The 20,671-nt window shown below is 36.5% G+C and overlaps 2 protein-coding genes across 2 annotated transcripts; both read left to right on the plus strand.

Annotated features, from left to right (window-relative positions):
• Positions 1-6,522: 6,522 nt before the first annotated feature.
• LOC120572327 (sterile alpha motif domain-containing protein 9-like) lies at positions 6,523-9,579 on the plus strand. Its single transcript, XM_039821599.1, has 2 exons — positions 6,523-6,573; positions 8,467-9,579. The coding sequence occupies exon 2, from the start codon at positions 8,484-8,486 to the stop codon at positions 9,573-9,575; it is 1,092 nt and encodes a 363-aa protein (XP_039677533.1). The 5' UTR covers positions 6,523-6,573; positions 8,467-8,483; the 3' UTR covers positions 9,576-9,579.
• LOC120572326 (sterile alpha motif domain-containing protein 9-like) lies at positions 9,579-11,725 on the plus strand. The gene is made up of 3 exons (XM_039821598.1): positions 9,579-11,077; positions 11,405-11,474; positions 11,622-11,725. Exons 1-2 carry the CDS (start codon positions 9,610-9,612, stop codon positions 11,464-11,466), a joined length of 1,530 nt encoding a protein of 509 aa, XP_039677532.1. The 5' UTR covers positions 9,579-9,609; the 3' UTR covers positions 11,467-11,474; positions 11,622-11,725.
• Positions 11,726-20,671: the final 8,946 nt, after the last annotated feature.

The raw sequence follows: 20,671 nt of genomic DNA on the forward strand, positions 1-20,671 counted from the left end.
TGGTGATCCCCTGATCTTTCCTCCAGTGCAACAAACAGGTTGACGTTTGTTTTTCAGTATAAAATGTCTCAACAACTATTGGATGGATTGCCATGACATTTGGTACAGAAATTCATGTCCCTGTTAGGATGAATTATAATAACCTTAGTGATTCCTCTGACTTTTCATCTAGTGCCATCATCAGGTTTTTATTTGTCCAATACATTAGTTTATGACCAAATTCTTGCAAGACTAATAACACTCCAATCATTCATACTTTTTTTGGGGCAAATTAGCAAATGTTAGCATACTAACATGCTAAAGTTAGGTGGCAAACATGGTAATTATTATACCAGGATGCTAAACATCAGCATATTAGGTTTGTTATTGTGAACATGTTAGTGTGCTGAGGTTAGCATTTATCTTAAAGCACCACTGTAACCAAGTGCAGCCAGTAGTTTTTTTTCTATAAGTATTTGTCCCTTAAGAATCAAAGAGAAAGGGCTTATTTTAAACTCTGTGTTTTTGTAGTTTTGCACCGACTTTTAACATAGAGGGAGAAATGAATCGCTGAAGCGTCTCTGAGTGTATATTAAAATTCAAATTGAGCCATAATGCATGCTTAGTGAAGGTATTACCAAATGCCATACAAAAACTGTAGAATGCAGCACTTAATCATAAAATATATCCTATATCCATGTACTGATATTTCAGACTGATAAAGTATAACAGTTTCAGAGTGTTTCTGGGTGGCTCTTCCCTTCAGCGTCCAGACTAGCCCTTGCTAGGCCTGACCCCAAGTGAAGCGGTTACTGCCCTCCTATAGCTTGAGCCTATTGAACACAAAGTATGACTACTGCATTTATCACAGAGCTGAACTGACAGCATTTTGTCAGGCAAAGGGGGACAGTTGAACTTACTGCTATGACCTGTGGGTAATGGTCCTTACCAGTGTTAAAATGGATGTTTATTGACGACAGATTGCCACTCCCCCTTTTCAGTGAAGAGCTTTGTTGACTTTAGAAACCAACATGCAGATCTTAGCATGTGTTTCCGTAATTGTTCAAAATATCAGCAAGGGAGGATTTGGGCCTTTGTATTTTCTTTTATCTTCCCTTTTTATTTGAAATGTTTTTGAATAGCAACTTGTGAATTTAGACGTATGTGACCAAGTGACTTTTATTTTTTTCTCTCTCAGAATTTCAGTAGGCAGTGGACTCATGTTAACAATTGTATGGTAGTTTGTCAGTAGTTTGTCCATGCAATATATGTAAACATCAAAAAAAGAAGAAAAAAAATCCAACTGAGAGATGCTCTAGATTCTCCTGGTTGTATTCACTGGAGTGTTAGAAGTTCTGTCAGCATCAACATGTGGCTGTGATGCACCCTTCTCCATTTGTTTTATAGTTTTTAACATCCACTTCCTGTTTCCTACTCCTCTAAAGTCAACCCCCATAAATGTTACCATGGTAACCGTGGCACAGCCCCTCTGACTTCATCACCAGGTGGATTATATGTTTGCCATTGCTTAGCGTTTTCGGTAGCCAATCGGCACATAATATACCAACATATCAGTCACAAATGATGTCAAATTTGGATATCCTTATACCAAGTACATATCAACTTAGTAAATGCTGCAAAAGTATAAACCTACTAAAATATGTAAGTATGTAATGTTAATACCTGATTATAACCAATACATGAGTATAGATGAAGTAGGAAACGAAGAGGCACATATTGTGTGAAGGTATTCAGCATGTAATGCTAACCGTTAATTAAAATTGATTCAAACAAAAGTATAATTTTCCCTTAATAAGACTGTTGTTCGTTGTTGTTTTTTTCTTCATTTTATTATGTTGTAAATATGTATTTTGAATATATATCACTGTTTGTTTTGAACTTGATTAATTTATTTATGCCTATATATTGTTGTTTTTATGTCCCCTGATTTTGTTTAACTAACTGGAAACAAATCAAGGAGGTGAAAACGTGTTGCTTATCTAATGTTAAGCAGACCATGTTTCAACACTTTTATAATTCATGTTATTCTCTTCATTCACGTTTTGCTGTTTTGCCTTTGGGTGATGATTTTACAAAAAAAAAGTGATATTCATTTCATTGTATTTACTGATATGTAACATATTATGTTTCTCTGTGTCGTATTTGATCAGATGTCGTGGTCACCCGGCCGTGAAAATGATTTTTATCATTGTATTTTCGAATCATGACAAAAGATAAAAGCAGTCACAAAGTGGTAATCTGCCTTTTGTCCATATGAGACATGTTGTCACTTGCACATTGCACCAAGAGTAGGAAATGTAAAGAGTATAGCGTCTTGAAATGTTGGGCTAGGTGCATGTAGAAAGTTTAAGAAATGTTGACCTCTGATTTGTAGAGTGCAGCCTTTATTACCAGATTGTTAGCAGTGTTTTCCTGAAAAGTATTTTCTGATTCTACTCACTTTATAAAAAGATAATCCATTGGATATAAAAACAATAAGCAGTCCCTCTAGTTTGTATGGAGCCCCAAAAGGTTCAATGTTAGATGAATAAATAAGTAATTCTAAAAAATAGTCACATGAATAAATTGTGTAAAATAATTAATTTAGCAATCGTTGTTGAGCAAAGAAGCTCAACAACCAAACTTAGCCACTTAGCTTATGTTAGCTAGAGCAAAATGTCAAAGTAATACAGATTCTGTCTAACTGTAAATGAAAGCAGTACATAGACACTGAAATTAACATTTTATTTAGCCTAACAAGCTCCACATGCTACCTAGCTATAGCCAGCTAGCTAGAAGAACAAAAAGACTGTAGTCAATCTTGCCTAGAGCTTGAACTGGAGCTAGTTGCTAAATACTGCTAAACAACCCAGCAAGCTAATTCGATAGGTAACATGTACTGCCATGCTAAGCGAAATGAAAGGTTATAGTTAATGTGCTATGTTTATTAAGAGCAGCAGCTTCTAGTTAATTTAATCAGAATGACTTGTTACTCTAGCTATCATGAGCTAACTGGCTAAATTTGGTAGCAGTTGTTGAGCTGAACGCACATTTTGAAGTAAGAATGTACATAATGAAATTGAATAAAACTTTAATATGAAATGTATCATTATAATGAAGTTGAGCTTGAATACATTTCTTAAATTACTTCACAATTTCTTGGTTTATTGATTTAATTTACACAATGTATTCATATTTTCATTTTATTTCATAGTGTAGGGCCTACTGTTTATCTATTCAATATAGGCTCCATAGTTTTCTTTGCTATTTTTAAAGGAAGGTGTTAGTGAATGGTTAAATGGTGCATGGATGAAGTAATAGAGTGAAGAGGTATCTATGTGCTGGGTAGAGTAGTGTGAATAGTCTGGATGGTTGTAGCTGTTTGAGATGTGATCAGAGAGTAATACTGTATGTAGGTTCATACTTTCATAAACATCTCTGGTGTGTGTACAAGATGCCACACCTCTGCATCTAGTCAATATCTTTTTGAATGTGGCAGGACTTGCACAAGAATGCTGTAAAATGTGTTAATGTTAGGAATGCTGAATGTCTGGTCAGAGTTGCGTCATATAAAGTTGTGCAGCAATGTTTTTATGTTTTCCTTTGCACCTTTTAGACGTCACAGGAAGAGTGTAAGTCACATTAAGTTCCTGAATATTGTGCTCAAGATTTTTAACCACACCTACTTACTTTTCTCTAGAGCTGCAAAGCAAAGAAAGGTTTTCTTTTCAATTTGACAAATAAAGTTTACATTTCATGCACAATAAAAAGCAAGCTTTCACATAGTGGGTATAAGTGCCAACTGGATTCAGTTGCAAACTGCTCGGGTGGATGACCTTGAAATCGTGCGGTGCTTAACATTAAGCAATGTCTAATGATGTTTGTGGTGATCAATCTTTATTTCAGATGGTCACTTTAAGGTTTGTGGCTCGATCACAGAATTTCTGACGTGTGTGCGTTTTTGCAGTAGTGGACAATAGAGGCTATTTTGAAGTGCTGTGTTTTCAACTGTAATCTGTCCTTGGTTACTGTAGGTTTAACTGAAAAACATTCCTGTGGTGCAGTTTAAGTTTTAATTTACAATGAGAGGAGTTAAGGTATTTACAGAGGCGTCAGACAGGACTTGAATATTGTAATGTGTTAGTATTATACAAATTATTTCAATGACTTTGAGGGTGGACAATTCTCTAAGTAGCAGAGATTTTCCCAAAATGCACCTGCAGGGTTTTGAATTGAAACATCATTTTCAGCTGCTAACTGAATTCAATTGATTAATATCAGAAAATGTGAACATTTGAACTATACATTTTAAAAACATTTTGATGTAAGTAATTTTGCAGAGATTATTCGTAGGCACTGAGGGCTAGATTTATCAAGCCGTTTGCGCCTGTTTCCAGGCGCTAATTGGTCGCAAAGACGGACGTAACCGATGCGGGCTATTTACAAACAGGGCGCACTTGGGTAAAATCGCAGATTGTCTGCCACATGAGCGAGAAGAGACAAGTTGCGCTTTCAATATGCTCGTTTGGGAGGGTCTTGGGAAAGTGGGAGTTCCACCCAAAAGGTGGGAGGATAAGCGCAAAGTGCACCTAATTATATATTCCGTGGTATTTACAAAGACTGTCAGTAAGAGCGCCTCTATTCTGCGGGGGAAATTCTCCGCCTCTTTAAACCAGCCGCAATCGGAGTTTCCTCGTAGACCTTTATGCCGCTGGTGAAATGGCAACAGCAATTTGAGCAAGACGAAGACATAGGCGAGGCTGAAAATATTTTTAACAGAAGAATCACACTTTGTCAGTGAACACAACATAATTTAGCGTTACAGATCAAGCAGACATGCAATATTAGAGTTACTGGAAGAAATCAAAGATGAAATTGAATCTCCGACTCAGCGTTCACATCCCATTCCAGCAGTTGTTAAACTCCTCGCTACATTACAAATATTGGCATCAGGATCATTTCAAACAGTCATAGCATCAGCAGTGGGAATATCGCAGTCTGCACTCAGCCGTATCATAGCACCAGTACCGCTTTGCTACAGCGCAATTTACGGTATAGTGGGCGGAGAAAGACGCTGATTGCCTGATGGGTGTCAGGGTTGATAAATACTACGCAAAATGTGGAAGCATAGCGTGCGCTATTACCGAACTCGCATAAACGGACGCAGCGCAAACTGCGCTAGTGTTAGTAAATATAGCCCTGAGAGTTGCTCCGTGTGTCTCTGCCTTAAGAGTCAGCCAGTGGGATGTTTTCTCTTGTCTTCTGCTTGTTATTTTGTAATGTGCTTCAAATGGTGTAGCAAGTGACAAGTATTTTTTTTTCCGACATTGTCAATCCACTCCATTATGTTCGTCAGACTTATCGCTCTTTAACAAGTGTGATTATTTAGATTTACAGCTGTTAGATAATGTGCACACAGTTTAATTTGGTTTGAGTCAGTGAAGTGATCCAGTGCTGTCCCAGTGACAAAAAACTGATGTGGTGTTGGAGGATGTGACACTGTGTTTAATACAGAAAAGAGCGTCATAACATCCATTTTTACATTATCCCATAGCTCATGAAATAACCCAGTTGGATGCCATTGGCTCAATGCTGTTAGAAACTTCTGCTAAGGTTTTCCTCTCACGGAACAGGAAGTGCTTTAGGATTCATTTTGCAATGACTGCAACAAAATATGATATGAGGTATTATTGAAACAAATATATTAAGGGGTGGCTTTTTGTCATGATTTAAATGAGACAACTGAAATTATGCCATTTTGTCATTGTGCTAAAATGAATATAAATATTATATATTAAAATATATTTGCTAACCTATACTGTGTGAACTTTCTTTCAAAGATGGTTGAGACGTTACAAAACCTAAAGATAACATATTGGAATGTAACTATGTACCTTTACTCTCTAAATGTGAGTTACTTGTACCAGATTAATCTTGAAAATAATCATTAGTTGCAGCCGTCCATAACATACAAAAATAAAATGAGCTAAATTTATCAAGTAGTCCATTTATTAAGCTGAACTTGTCATTTAAATTGTAAAGTATCTATGCAAAACCCTGACTTAACAACAGACATTTAATCTGACTCTGGTGAAACCTGATGAACAGGTTTAAATCACCACAGAAATGAACTGTTGTGAAAGTGAAAGATTGCATTGTTAGGTTTCCTTGTGAGGAATGAGATCAAAGGAAACTAAACTGAAAGTGTATTAAAATAAACCTTAAAACACTGGTTTGAACAACAAACCAGTGTTTTAAGGTTTATTATTCGTTGTTGAGATTAATAATTGGCAATGATAGTAAATTATTTGCATGAACTGTGACCAACATTTCATAGATCAAATCAAGCTCCCCACCCTTTACTGAAAATCTTTGTAAGCATTTCCAATAAAACAATACTGCTGCAGGAAAATATGTATTACTTTAGTTGGCATTCACAGTCAGCTGTACATACCTGTCTGTAATTACACCCACGTACTGTGGGTGTGACATTTGGCTATATTAATCCAACCACCATTCAGGTTACAGCACATAGTTACCAATCACTACTACTGAGTACATGACATGTGAGACTTCTGCCTTATATGGAAAAAGGTGAGAAAAATTTTAAATCTGCAAACATGTTGAAGTTTCAGTTAGACTATAAAGATACTATTTGACATTTTGGTACCAAACGTTTTGGTGATGTTCTTGTGCTGTCAATCTGTATCTTGAGTGCCAAACTATATCAAGACTGAGAGAGTGGCAGCACCAAATCCAGCTCTTTTAATACATCAATGTATAATAGCCTACCTGACTCAGGGATGTGCACAGGTACGGGCTATTGTTGCCTGGGCAACAGCCAGTTGTCAGCCTGTGACCCCAGTCACGTGACTTTGTTGATATTCTCACAAACTGAGCAAGAAGTAGAGAGTCTTTGGCACTGCATGTTAAAGATGGAAAGCCCTTCCGCCTTCACGTGAGTTTTGGAAGTTATGGAGATAATGACAAATGCTCTGTGAATAGTAAAAAAAAAAAAAAATTAACTTGGGCTTCAAATAATGTGCAGCCTGTAACGTTTGCAGCACATTGCGCACCATCGACTTATATTAACGTATCATGCTACATTACAAAGCTAATGAAGCCTATCAGCAGCAGGCTATTGTAGTCAGTACATCTGTTACATTACAGTGCATGTCATATGTAACGTGACTTTTAAACTAACAAGCAGCTGTAACGTAAGTGAAAGCTAAAAGCTTATTTTGTTATGAGATGATAAATAAAAATGTCCCAATTGGTTAATGTAATACACTTGATATTATTATATTTTCCTTCATACAGTACAGGCCAAAAGTTTGGACACACCTTCTCATTCATTGAGTTTCCTTTTTATTTTCATGACTATTTACATTGTAGATTCTCACTGAAGTCATCAAAACTATGAATGAACACATATGGAATTATGTACTTAACAAAAAAGTGTGAAATAACTGAAAACATGTCTTATATTTTAGATTCTTCAAAGTAGCCACCCTTTGCTTTTTTATTAATAAGGGAAAACATTCCACTAATTAACCCTGACAAAGCACACCTGTGAAGTGAAAACCATTTCAGGTGACTACCTCATGAAGCTCATTGAGAGAACACCAAGGGTTTGCAGAGTTATCAAAAAAGCAAAGGGTGGCTACTTTGAAGAATCTAAAATATAAGACATGTTTACTGTAAATTTCTAAACTTCATGTAAATAATTCATATATAGTCCTGATGCCTTCAGTGAGAATCTACAATGTAAATAGTCATGAAAATAAAGAAACACATTGAATGAGAAGGTGTGTCCAAACGTTTGGCCTGTACTGTAACAAAGATGACTGAAGGAGGGAGAGAGAGAGAGAGAAAAAAGAGAATAAGGAACCAGATAAAGAACTGCAACTTTGCAGAGCTGGATCAAAACTGCAAGCAGGCCAGCTGCAGGTGAAGCATTTGATCATTTTATTTTGATAATGTCATTAAACAACCATCCATATTAATTTATTGTGAAGTAGGCCTATTTTATCAGAAACATTTTTGTCTAAGTTGGAGTAGTCTATAACTCATTAAAAACAAATGTTTAACTCAATAATAAATACACAGGCCTACATTGTATCTGTGCTGTGCAGCATAGCATTGTGAATTAGTTATTATTTTATGTATGGGGCTAACCCCAAATTCTCCAGTTCACAGCACATTTGAGAACCTGGGGATCAAGTAAAATACTTTTACTAGCTGTTGTAAAATATGGGATGTGAAGGTCAGATTACTGGTTCACATATAACATGTAATTGTTCTTTATACAATATATATACACATAAATGATTCATGGTACAGCTGCACAAAGCTGAGCCAGGTGTTTAACGTTTCTCCCCTGCATCTGTCCTTGATAATTGCATGCTAGCTTTGTAGCATTTTGTGTGTGTTTACCATCCAGATAACAGATTTTTCCTCATCAACTTTTCATCCATTAATGTACAGGAAACTGAAAGTCCAAGATGGCAAATGGACCAGCCTTGTCCACTGCTAGAAGTGGGGAAATGTTGGATGTTCTCAATGCAAATCAGTTTGAAGGAGAGTTCATTGATCAAGAAGTTGTAAAACAGGCAGAGGAAAACTTTTACAGAGGGGGCCCACCCAAATGGTTAAACTTTTACATTAGTGAACAGGCAGAATCAGATGGCACTGGAACTCCTTTCATCACACGAGACGGATACGACAAACTTAAGGAACAAATTCTTCAACAGAAGAAATTCCCCGGAATATCAACTGTTAAACTATTCCACCAGCCAGGTTGTGGGGGGACCACACTGGCAATGAAGGTGTTATGGGACTTGAGGAAAACCTTCAGATGTGCTGTTTTAACAGGCTCAACCTCAGACATCACAAATGTTGCCAAGGAGGTGGTCCACCTTTTCACAGCAGGCAGTCAACAGAAAACTGTGCTGCTGTTAGTGAATGATGAGCAGATTTTGGAAAATCTGCAAGACAACATTATGGTAAAGATTGCTGAGCAGCAGAGAGTCAAGCGTATGCCTGTGGTGATATTCCTTAACTGCGTTAGAAAGGATGCCCTTCTACAAAACAGTGACCATGTCGTATTACAAAAAGAACTTTCTAACACAGAGAAGCAAAAGTTTGATGAGAAAAATAAAGAACTTTGCAGAAAGTACAGTGACAAATGCAACCAATTCCATGGCTTTAACATAATGCACACTAATTTCTCTAAAGCTTACGTCGAACAAGTATGTGAAGTATTCAGCACAATCCGAAGAACAAATAAACCAAAGAAAACCCAGCTTGCTGCCTTCATATCACTGCTGAATGCCTATGTACCAGGCTCATATCTCCTGGAGTCTCAGTGCCTGGACTTCATCAAACATGATGACTACATTAATGGAGACTTTTCACTGGAGGACAGAATGGAGCCCTTTAGCCATCTCATCATCACCTTCCAAGAAGCATCTGGAAAAAAAGTCTGCATGGCTCACCATATGATAGCACAGTGTTGTACTGAATTGATGGTAGAGGCGGGTGTGGCCAGAAGTAACACAGCAAAAAACCAAATTGACCACTTTGTGCAGAGATGAGGTTCCTGCATTTTTGGTTGGTTTTGTCAGAGACATGTTAACCAGAAGAAGACCAAAACCAAAAGAAACCAAAGAAGAAGAGAACCAAAACAATAGTACAGAGATGAAAGAGGAGAAAGAAAGATTTTCTCGACTGATTCTAGATATTCAAAGGATGGAGGATGATGACCAGAGTGCATCTGTTTTAGAGATGGCGTCAAAAAAGTTTGATCAAAATCCATTTTTTCCACAAGCACTTGCTCGTTTTTATTACACGGAACTAAAAGACTACAAACTGTCAGAAACGTGGGCAAACACAGCAAAAATAAGAGATCCCAAAAGTTCATTTATTGCTGACACACTGGGCCAAGTCCATAAGAACCACCTGAAGAACATAGAGCATCCTGCCAAGCCAAGAGAAATTTTGCAACTGGCCGAAAAGGCCATTAATGCTTTCAAACATGAAGAACAACTTGCTGAAAATGAACGTGGGATAGAGATGAAAGGAGATGGCAAGACCAAAGTCTCACTTTATTTTAACACCAGAGGGATGTTTGGTTATCTACAAGTTTCTAACCTTGTGTATGACCGACTTGTCAGTCAGAACGAAACTTGGAGAGGAGTTCTCACAAAGAAAGTGTCCTTGCGATCTGTCCTGGGATCACTTGGAGACAACAAACTCTTCAGATTTAATGATCTAATAAACAGCCTAAGAGATGAGGTTAAGAAAAAATGTGCATTTTTTGATAAATATCTTACTTACTCAAAGCCTGACATGAAGAAAGATGATCCCTCATACATTTCTAGAGACACCTCAGACTGCAACAGGAAGTATGTTGGAGACTACCCACCAAAGCACTTCAAAGACAAAGGTGCTGATCTCATCCAGAATCTTAAGCAAAACCTGGCAGACACATCTGCTGGAGTACTCTCATGTCTTGACAGAGAATGCACTGAATCAGACCTTAAGGAAATAACTACATGGTGGGAAGAAATCTTTTCACAGAAAATGCCTCTGATCCCCAGAGATTCACCTGAGCTCCACATGTTAACCCTCCTCCTGTGCTGGCCTTCAGACAGTAAAGAGAAATGTGTCCATGACCTCAATAAATTAATTCGGCGTATGAACTGCTCCTATGAACATGCATATAAGATACACTTTCGATCAAGGTACCTCCCCCCTCTGTTTTTCATTGGAAAAGGTCAAGATCTTACCAGAATTGTTCACAGAAAGGTCCTCAAAGAAATGTTTCTTGAACAAAATGAGGAAACAATACAAGATTGGAGCAACAACTGGAGCAACGAGAAGACTTTCAAAGATCCGACGATCCAAGCACGCCTTCTCAAAGTTGAAGGGGTGGTACGAAACTACAGAGTCTATGCAAGAATTGGTGGTACAGAGATTGAGATGGATGCAAACCTCCGAAACAGCCTCTGGAGATCATGCCAAGTTTCCTTTTACATTGGATTTACCATCAGAGGTCCTGTAGCCTTTGCCATCCAGACAAAACCTGCAGAAAAGGGTAAGAATTGTTATATAGGCTACTATAATTTAAGCATAATGAAATACCCACCTGGCAGAAATTTCAAAAATAGTTCCAGGCTTAATTGTTTAATTAGTTTAAGTATTGTTGCTGTTGCTCTGTGATTGGACTAGTTGTGTTATCTTCTGCTCTGTTCTGGAAGACAATACAGAATAGTTATGTATATTTTCAGTTACACATTAGAAAGTAATACAAGGTCGGGGCACTGTTTTTGGAGGAACACATTTCTGTAGAATTTTTTAAATGTTATTTTTTATTGCTGTATGCACCACTAATGACATCCCATTCTATTGTATTGTGTGGCAGAACAATCCTCAGAGATGGCTAGCTCAGAACCCCAAACCACAACTCTCTCCCTGGATGGATAAAAATGGAGGTAAGTAATGTGCAAAAATACAAATTAGGATTGAGAAATGATAAAATGACTTTACATAGTGGCCTTGAGCACCATTGCCACCCTCACATCTTTGTCAGTTCCTTGATTTACAATTTTAACATATTTCTTTTGCTTTTTTTTTCGTAGATCTCCATCAGACAGATCTGATTAACTGAGTGACTGATACAGAAGGCATCCTGTTGAAGCTCAAGGATAGGGGGTTGATCTCAAATGAGAACTATGAGGCTGTGAGAATCCACACAAGACCAGATGAGTGGCTTTCTTCAAAGTTTGACTTCCAGCACAATGGGCAAAGACGCTCTCTGTGACATCCTTAGAAGGATGAAGAGTATGAGGCCTCTCATCAATGAGCTTGAGGGATGTGATTGACGGAGCAAAATGTAAAAGTACAAATATGTGTTTCTGACATTAAGTGGGCTTTTGACACAATAGTCACTGGACACAATGTTATCAATTAAATCCAGTGCCCTATACTAGTCATCAGGAAAAAACTTTTAGTGATGAAGCTTTTTGTGTCTGCTGTGAAAAGGAATGCTCCATGTCATTTATATCAGCTGATCGCACATAAGACACTTCAGATGAAAACCTCCTAAACCTTTAATTATTTACATAGTATCTGTTTAAGCATTTTTTTATTGGATTTATGACATTTGAAAATACAAGACCTCTTAAAGCTACTAAAGAAGCAACATGAAATATTTGTATTATCATTCTTTTCATTAATTTCTTCCATGTAAATATTAATGTTTAACATCAAGCAAGATGGGTTAAGCAACACCAAGGTAATTGTAATGGTCAACCTAATTTTTAAAGACACAGATTATGTTGTTTAAATGTGGTTTTAAAGGCTGTTTAAATTGTAGGCTATGTGACAGTTCTTACTTCGGATTTCCACTGGATGCAGAACGGCTGCAGAGCGGCTCCGTTGCGTGTCTGCTGCGTGCTCCGCCATCCGTCAATACCCACCAGGTCCAGATTTGTTGCGGCACGGCTGCGGCCATAACTGACAGCTGTAGTCACGAATTCAGGTAGAATAGAACCACAAAACCAACAACAGTTTGTTTCCATCCAGAGGAGTAGAGGGGAAACAGCTCTGTGCTGTGTTTTCAAAGTGTAGTGCATGTAAATATGATCCGCCGTGAGCACAGTGTATTTTATTTAGAAAATTAACCGGATGTTTATTTTGTTTCTGTGCTCGACTTCCTGTCCCGCACTATCTGCCGTGTGCTGAATTGAATTGTTGCGGAGCTCTCCGGCATCCGGCAAAATAGAAGCTCTGCGTATCTGCTCCGGAGGGCTGCGGACCGCCGGAGCTGTGCCGGAGTCGGAACGCAGCCGTTATGCAGCCAGCGGAAATACACACATTGACTTTAATGGAAACCTAATGACTCCGCCGCCGTTTCGGAGCCGTTCCGCAACCTTTCCGCATCTAGTGGAAATCCGGGGTAAAGCTTTTTAGATGTATTCATCAAGAATTCTAAGTATATAAGGAAGAACACATGACTTTTGATGTTTTGCTATAATGTGCTTGACTAAAGACTTTGAAAATGTTAGGTTAGTATGATTAATGAAGATTGACTGTGTGTTTTACTTCTTTTTTTAACAAAAAATAATTATTGAGAGTTTTAATCTAAAACAGAGGGATTATTTAGTCTTTTTATTTTCCCACGTTACCTCTGTCCATCATTTTATCTTGTCTCTAGATTGTTGGGAGAAAAGATTAAGAAGAATAAGAATGAGATTGTCTATATACTGTGACATTTGTGTATATTCATGGAGTTTTTTACTAGAAACTTTTCACCAAGATTTATTTTCTGAAATAATAAACTAATTCCAATTAAAGACAAACGTGTTATTGTAATTATTAATAATAATGTATACTTTTATTGATCTGATGCGGTCCAAGCGTAGCCTTATTTTGTTGAAACTAAGCACTTAGAAGAGTTCAAAGGTATGCTCAGTTGTCAGTCTGCTTGCAACAGAAAACAATCTGCTGTAAACCATCCACTTTCACTTGCAGATTTTATAAGTTTTAGCTTGCTAGCTAAGCTAGCATTAGCTCCATAAGCTGTTTAAAATGCTGACTCCATGACTTGTTCTTAGAATGAAAGTCTTGTAAAAGTTGTTGCAGTGTAAAGCTAGCTGAGTGTAAATGCACAACTTCCACATTTTCAAATATAGAAACTTCAATCAAACATCAACACATTCAGCTAAATAAGGACATTGTTCATATAACTGATCATTCAAACCTTTGAAAACTCCGTAATCTTCAATGTTATTTCCACGGCAAAATGTCCCCCTCCAAATAAATGGACGGAATGTTTAGAATTAAAACATTCTTACACTTTTCCATGCATTTTGAACACTTATCTACTTATTCATACTTTAAGCTAGAAACTCAATTCAAACTTTAAAATGCTCCTCATCTTTCATACATTCTGGCTATTATTCCACATTAAAACATTTCAAAATATTTAACTCCCTTGAACCTTAGTAAAATTATCTTCTTAGTTTTTTGGAGGAGGAATGTTTAGAGTTAAAGTGTGTGACATCCCAATTCAAGTGAAGAGTTGCTGTAAAATTGTCTTTAAAAATATCTTGAACTTATTCTCTTTCACACAATTTTCACTCTTCATAACATAATAATAACTTCAAAATATAGGAATATGTGTGGCAATACATGCAAAGTAACTATGGAAGCAAACAGACGTATACATTTGTCACTGTGAGCCTGACATTATTGCTACGGATATGCTGCCCTGACTCACATGGAAACTAAAACCAAAAGTTTCTGGAGGAAAGCAAGTGCAAGTTCTCGAACCTGCTTACATTCTCACGTTTGACACCACTAATATCAAATTTACATCAAATTTCTATGAATTGAACTTTTCCAATTCTTCATACGTCTTTAACTGCTTACACATAGCCAGCAGCATGAGATGAGCTAATTAGTGCAGTATTGATAAAGGTATGACCAATCAATAACTTAACACAACATACATGTATTATTTCAATTGTTTTCTATTTGTAATGTTTTGAGAAATTCAGACATCATCCATGTTTTAAACCAAATCTGAAATGTATACAATGGTTAATCAACCATGTCATATGCCATCTTAAAATGTATACATTTTCATTGTTTACTGCATATGAGGCAGTGCAGTTGAGCACTATCTTTCAAATTTTCAGAGACATCCAGATTGTATAACATATTGCTGTCATACTGAAGAAGTGCTACAAAATGGGTTGTACTATTTCCTTATGTTGTAAGCCATACATTGTTACATATATCATGAATAGCACAATATGTATTGTCTTCTGAAACAGGACTTCAGGGTTTGGACTGAACTTGAACCTGTAGTTAACACAGTCTATGGGGTAATCTTTTTTTCCTTAAAATAATTTAATTCAGAACCACTCTTTAGTGCAATTAAAGTGCATTTCTGTCAGAGCCAATTTCAAGGCAGCTTTATTTTGAGGCTATCAAACATTTTTTCTAAAATCCACAAAAATGGTTGCAAATTGCGTGGCTGCAATAGGCCCAATGACAGCAAAAGTAAGCATTTCAGTGTGTAGTTAAACCAAAACTATTTGTCTTCCTTTTCACTCCTTAACTTCAAGTCTGACGCAGGTTGCTTTGAATACAGCATGTCTGCCCTCCGCTGGGTTTGTAACGAAAAGGTCAGCTTCAAATACCAGTTCTGCTCATGGAAGGAACTCAGGGAGAGGCCTTCTTGCATGGATTAAGACAGATGCTGTTGTTTAATGTTGTTGAAATTGTATGTGATGTTTTTTAAGCCAAAACCTTGGCAGAGCTCTATGTAAGGCGTCAAAACATTTGAGTATAAAGAAAAAACAATCTCTTTTGATGTAATAACATTTATGGTCGCCAGCGAGTAAATCCTGATGACTTTGGTGATCCCCTGATCTTTCCTCAACAATGTCTCAACAACTATTGGATTCCTCTGACTTTTCATCTAGTGCCATCATCAGTCCAATACATTAGTTTATGACCAAATTCTTTCAAGACTAATAACACTCCAATCATTCATACTTTTGGGCAAATTAGCAAATGTTAGCATACTAACACGCTAAACTTAGATGGCAAACGTGGTAATTATTATACCAGGCTGCTAAACATCAGCATATTAGCTTTTTTATTGTGAACATGTTAGTGTGCTGAGGTTAGCATTTAGCTTAAAGCACCACTGTGCCTAAGTGCAGCCAGTAGTTTTTTTCTATAAGTTTTTGTCCCTTAAGAATCAAAGAGAAAGGGCTTATTTTAAACTCTGTGTTTTTGTAGTTTTGCACCGACTTTTAACATAGAGGGAGAAATGAATCGCTGAAGCGTCTCCGAGTGTAGATTAAAATTCAAATTGAGCCATAACGCATGCTTAGTGAAGGTATTACCCAATGCCATACAAAAAACTGTAGAATGCAGCACTTAATCATAAAATATATCCTATATCCATGTACTGATATTTCAGATTGATGAAGTATAACAGTGTCAGAGTGTTTCTGGGTGGCTCTTCCCTTCAGCGTCCAGACTAGCCCTTGCTAGGCCTGACCCCAAGTGAAGCGGTTACTGCCCTCCTATAGCTTGAGCCTATTGAACACAAAGTATGACTACTGCATTTATCACAGAGCTGAACTGACAGCATTTTGTCAGGCAAAGGGGGACAGTTGAACTTACTGCTATGACCTGTGGGTAATGGTCCTTACCAGTGTTAAAATGGATGTTTATTGACGACAGATTGCCACTCCCCATTTTCAGTGAAGAGCTTTGTTGACTTTACAAACCAACATGCAGATCTTAGCATGCATTTCCGTAATTGTTCAAAATATCAGCAAGGGAGGATTTGGGCCATTGTATTTTCTTTTATCTTCTCTTTTTATTTGAAATGTTTTTGAATAGCAACTTGTGAATTTAGACGTATGTGACCAAGTGACTTTTATTTTTTTCTCTCTCAGAATTTCAGTAGGCAGTTGACTCATGTTAACAATTGTATGGTAGTTTGTCAGTAGTTTGTCCATGCAATATATGTAAACATCAAAAAAAGAAGAAAAAAAATCCAGCTGAGAGATGCTCTAGATTCTCCTGGTTGTATTCACTGGAGTGTTAGAAGTTCTGTCAGCATCAACATGTGGCTGTGATGCACCCTTCTCTATTTGTTTTATAGTTTTTAACATCCACTTTCTGTTTCCTACTCCTCTAAAGTCAACCCCCATAAATGTCACCATGGTAACCGTGGCACAGCCCCTCTGACTTCATCACCAGGTGGATTATATGTTTGGCATTGCTTAGCGTTTTCGGTATCACAAATGATGTCAAATTTGGATATCCTTATACCAAGTACATATCAACTTAGTAAATGCTGCAAAAGTATAAACCTACTAAAATATCTAAGTATTTAATGTTAATACCTGATTATAACCAATACATGAGTATAGATGAAGTAGGAAACGAAGAGGCACATATGGTGTGAAGGTATTCAGCATGTAATGCTAACCGTTGATTAAAATTGATTCAAACAAAAGTATAATTTTCCCTTAATAAGACTGTTGTTTGTTGTTGTTTTTTTCTTCATTTTATTATGTTGTAAATATGGATTTTGAATATATATCTCTGTTTGTTTTGAACTTGATTAATTTATTTATGCCTATATATTGTTGTTTTTATGTCCCCTGATTTTGTTTAACTAACTGGAAACAAATCAAGGAGGTGAAAACGTGTTGCTTATCTAATGTTAAGCAGACCATGTTTCAACACTTTTATAATTCATGTTATTCTCTTCATTCACGTTTTGCTGTTTTGCCTTTGGGTGATGATTTTACAAAAAAAAAAGTGATATTCATTTCATTGTATTTACTGATATGTAACATGTTATGTTTCTCTGTGTCGTATTTGATCAGAGGTGTCGTGGTCACCGCTCGTGAAAATGATTTTATTCAGAGTTTCCAAATCATGACAAAAGATAAAAGCAGTCACAAAGTGGTAATCTGCCTTTTTGTCCATATGAGACATGTTGTCACTTGCACATTGCACCAAGAGTAGGAAATGTAAAGAGTATAGCGTCTTGAAATGTTGGGCTAGGTGCATGTAGAAAGTTTAAGAAATGTTGACCTCTGATTTGTAGAGTGCAGCCTTTATTACCAGATTGTTAGCAGTGTTTTCTGAAAAGTATTTTCTGATTCTACTCACTTTATAAAAAGATAACCCATTGGATATAAAAACAATAAGCAGTCCCTCTAGTTTGTATGGAGCCCCAAAAGGTTCGATGTTAGATGAATAAATAAGTAATTCTAAAAAATAGTCACATGAATAAATTGTGTAAAATAATTAATTTAGCAATCGTTGTTGAGCAAAGAAGCTCAACAACCAAACTTAGCCACTTAGCTTATGTTAGCTAGAGCAAAATGTCAAAGTAATACAGATTCTGTCCAACTGTAAATAAAAGCAGTACATAGACACTGAAATTAACATTTTATTTAGCCTAACAAGCTCCACATGCTACCTACCTATAGCCAGCTAACTAGCTAGAAGAACAAAAAGACTGTAGTCAATCTTGCCTAGAGCTTGAACTGGAGCTAGTTGCTAAATACTGCTAAACAACCCAGCAAGCTAATTAGATAGGTAGCATGTACTGCCATGCTAAGCGAAATGAAAGGTTATAGTTAATGTGCTATGTTTATTAAGAGCAGCAGCTTCTAGTTAATTTAATCAGAATGACTTGTTACTCTAGCTATCATGAGCTAACTGGCTAAATTTGGTAGCAGTTGTTGAGCTGAACGCACATTTTGAAGTAAGAATGTACATAATGAAATTGAATAAAACTTTAATATGAAATGTATCATTATAATGAAGTTGAGCTGGATACATTTCTTAAATTACTTCACAATTTATTGGTTTATTGATTTAATTTACACAATGTATTCATATTTTCATTTTATTTCATAGTGTAGGGCCTACTGTTTATCTATTCAATATAGGCTCCATAGTTTTATTTGCTATTTTTAAAGGAAGGTGTTAGTGAATGGTTAAATGGTGCATGGATGAAGTAATAGAGTGAAGAGGTAACTATGTGCTGGGTAGAGTAGTGTGAATAGTCTGGGTGGTTGTAGCTGTTTGAGATGTGATCAGAGAGTAGTACTGTATGTAGGTTCATACTTTCATAAACATCTCTGGTGTGTGTACAAGATGCCACACCTCTGCATCTAGTCAATATCTTTTTGAATGTGGCAGGACTTGCACAAGAATGCTGTAAAATGTGTTAATGTTAGGAATGCTGAATGTCTGGTCAGAGTTGCGTCATATAAAGTTGTGCAGCAATGTTTTTATGTTTTCCTTTGCACCTTTTAGACGTCACAGGAAGAGTGTAAGTCACATTAAGTTCCTGAATATTGTGCTCAAGATTTTTAACCACACCTACTTACTTTTCTCTAGAGCTGCAAAGCAAAGAAAGGTTTTCTTTTCAATTTGACAAATAAAGTTTACATTTCATGCACAAATAAAAGCAAGCTTTCCCGTGGGTATAAGTGCCAACTTGATTCAGTTGCAAACTGCTCGGGTGGATGAACTTGAAATCGTGCGGTGCTTAACATTAAGCAATGTCTAATGATGTTTGTGGTGATCAATCTTTATTTCAGATGGTCACTTTAAGGTTTGTGGCTCGATCACAGAATTTCTGACGTGTGTGCGTTTTTGCAGTAGTGGACAATAGAGGCTATTTTGAGGTGGTGTGTTTTCAACTGTAATCTGTCCTTGGTTACTGTAGGTTTAACTGAAAAACATTCCTGTGGTGCAGTTTAAGTTTTGATTTACAATGGGAGGAGTTAAGCTATTTAGGCGTCAGACAGGACTTGAAAATTATAATGTGTTAGTATTATACAAATTATTTTAATGACTTTGAGGGTGGACAATTCTCTAAGTAGCAGAGATTTTCCCAAATTGCACCTGCAGGGTTTTGAATTGAAACATAATTTTCAGCTGCTAACTGAATTCAATTGATTAATATCAGAAAATGTGAACATTTGAACTATACATTTTAAAAATATTTTGATGTAAGTAATTTTGCAGAGATTATTCGTAGACACTGAGAGTTGCCCCGTGTGTCTCTGCCTTAAGAGTCAGCCAGTGGGATGTTTTCTCTCGTCTTCTGCTTGTTATTTTGTAATGTGCTTCAAACATGTAGCAAGTGACAGGTATTTTTTTTTCCCACATTGTTATTCCACTTCATTATGTTTGTCAGACTTATTGCTCTGTAACAAGTGTGATTATTTAGATTTACAGCTGTTAGATAATGTACACACAGTTTAATTTGGTTTGAGTCAGTGAAGTGATCCAGTGCTGTCCCAGTGACAAAAAACTGATGTGGTGTTGGAGGATGTTACACTGTGCTTAATACAGAAAAGAGCGTCATAACATCCATTTTTAAATTTTCCCATAGGAAACAAGAAGTGCTTTAGGATTCATTTTGCAATGACTGCAACAAAATATGATATGAGGTATTATTGAAACAAATATATTAGGGGTGGCTTTTTGTCATGATTTAAATGAGACAACTGAAATTATGCCATTTTGTCATTGTGCTAAAATGAATATAAATATTATATATTAAAATATATTTGCTAACCTATACTGTGTGAACTTGCTTTCTTTCAAAGATGGTTGAGACGTTACAAAACCTAAAGATAACATATTGGAATGTAACTATGTACCTCTACTCTCTAAATGTGAGGTACTTGTAACAGATTAATCTTGAAAATAATCATTAGTTGCAGCCGTCCATAACATACAAAAATAAAATAAGCTAAATTTATCAAGTAGTCCATTTATTAAGCTGAACTTGTCATTTAAATTGTAAAGTATCTATGCAAAACCCTGATTTAACAACAGACATTTAATCCGACTCTGGTGAAACCTGATGAACAGGTTTAAATCACCACAGAAATGAACTGTTGTGAAATTGAAAGATTGCATTGTTAGGTTTCCTTGTGAGGAATGAGATCAAAGGAAACTAAACTGAAAGTGTATTAAAATAAACCTTAAAACACTGGTTTGAACAACAAACCAGTGTTTTAAGGTTATTCGTTGTTGAGAATAATAATTGGCAATGATAGTAAATTATTTGCATGAACTGTGACCAACATTTCATAGATCAAATCAAGCTCCCCAC

The sequence above is a fragment of the Perca fluviatilis genome, chromosome 14 (genome assembly GCF_010015445.1).
Source record: "Perca fluviatilis chromosome 14, GENO_Pfluv_1.0, whole genome shotgun sequence".
Classification (NCBI taxonomy): domain Eukaryota; kingdom Metazoa; phylum Chordata; class Actinopteri; order Perciformes; family Percidae; genus Perca; species Perca fluviatilis.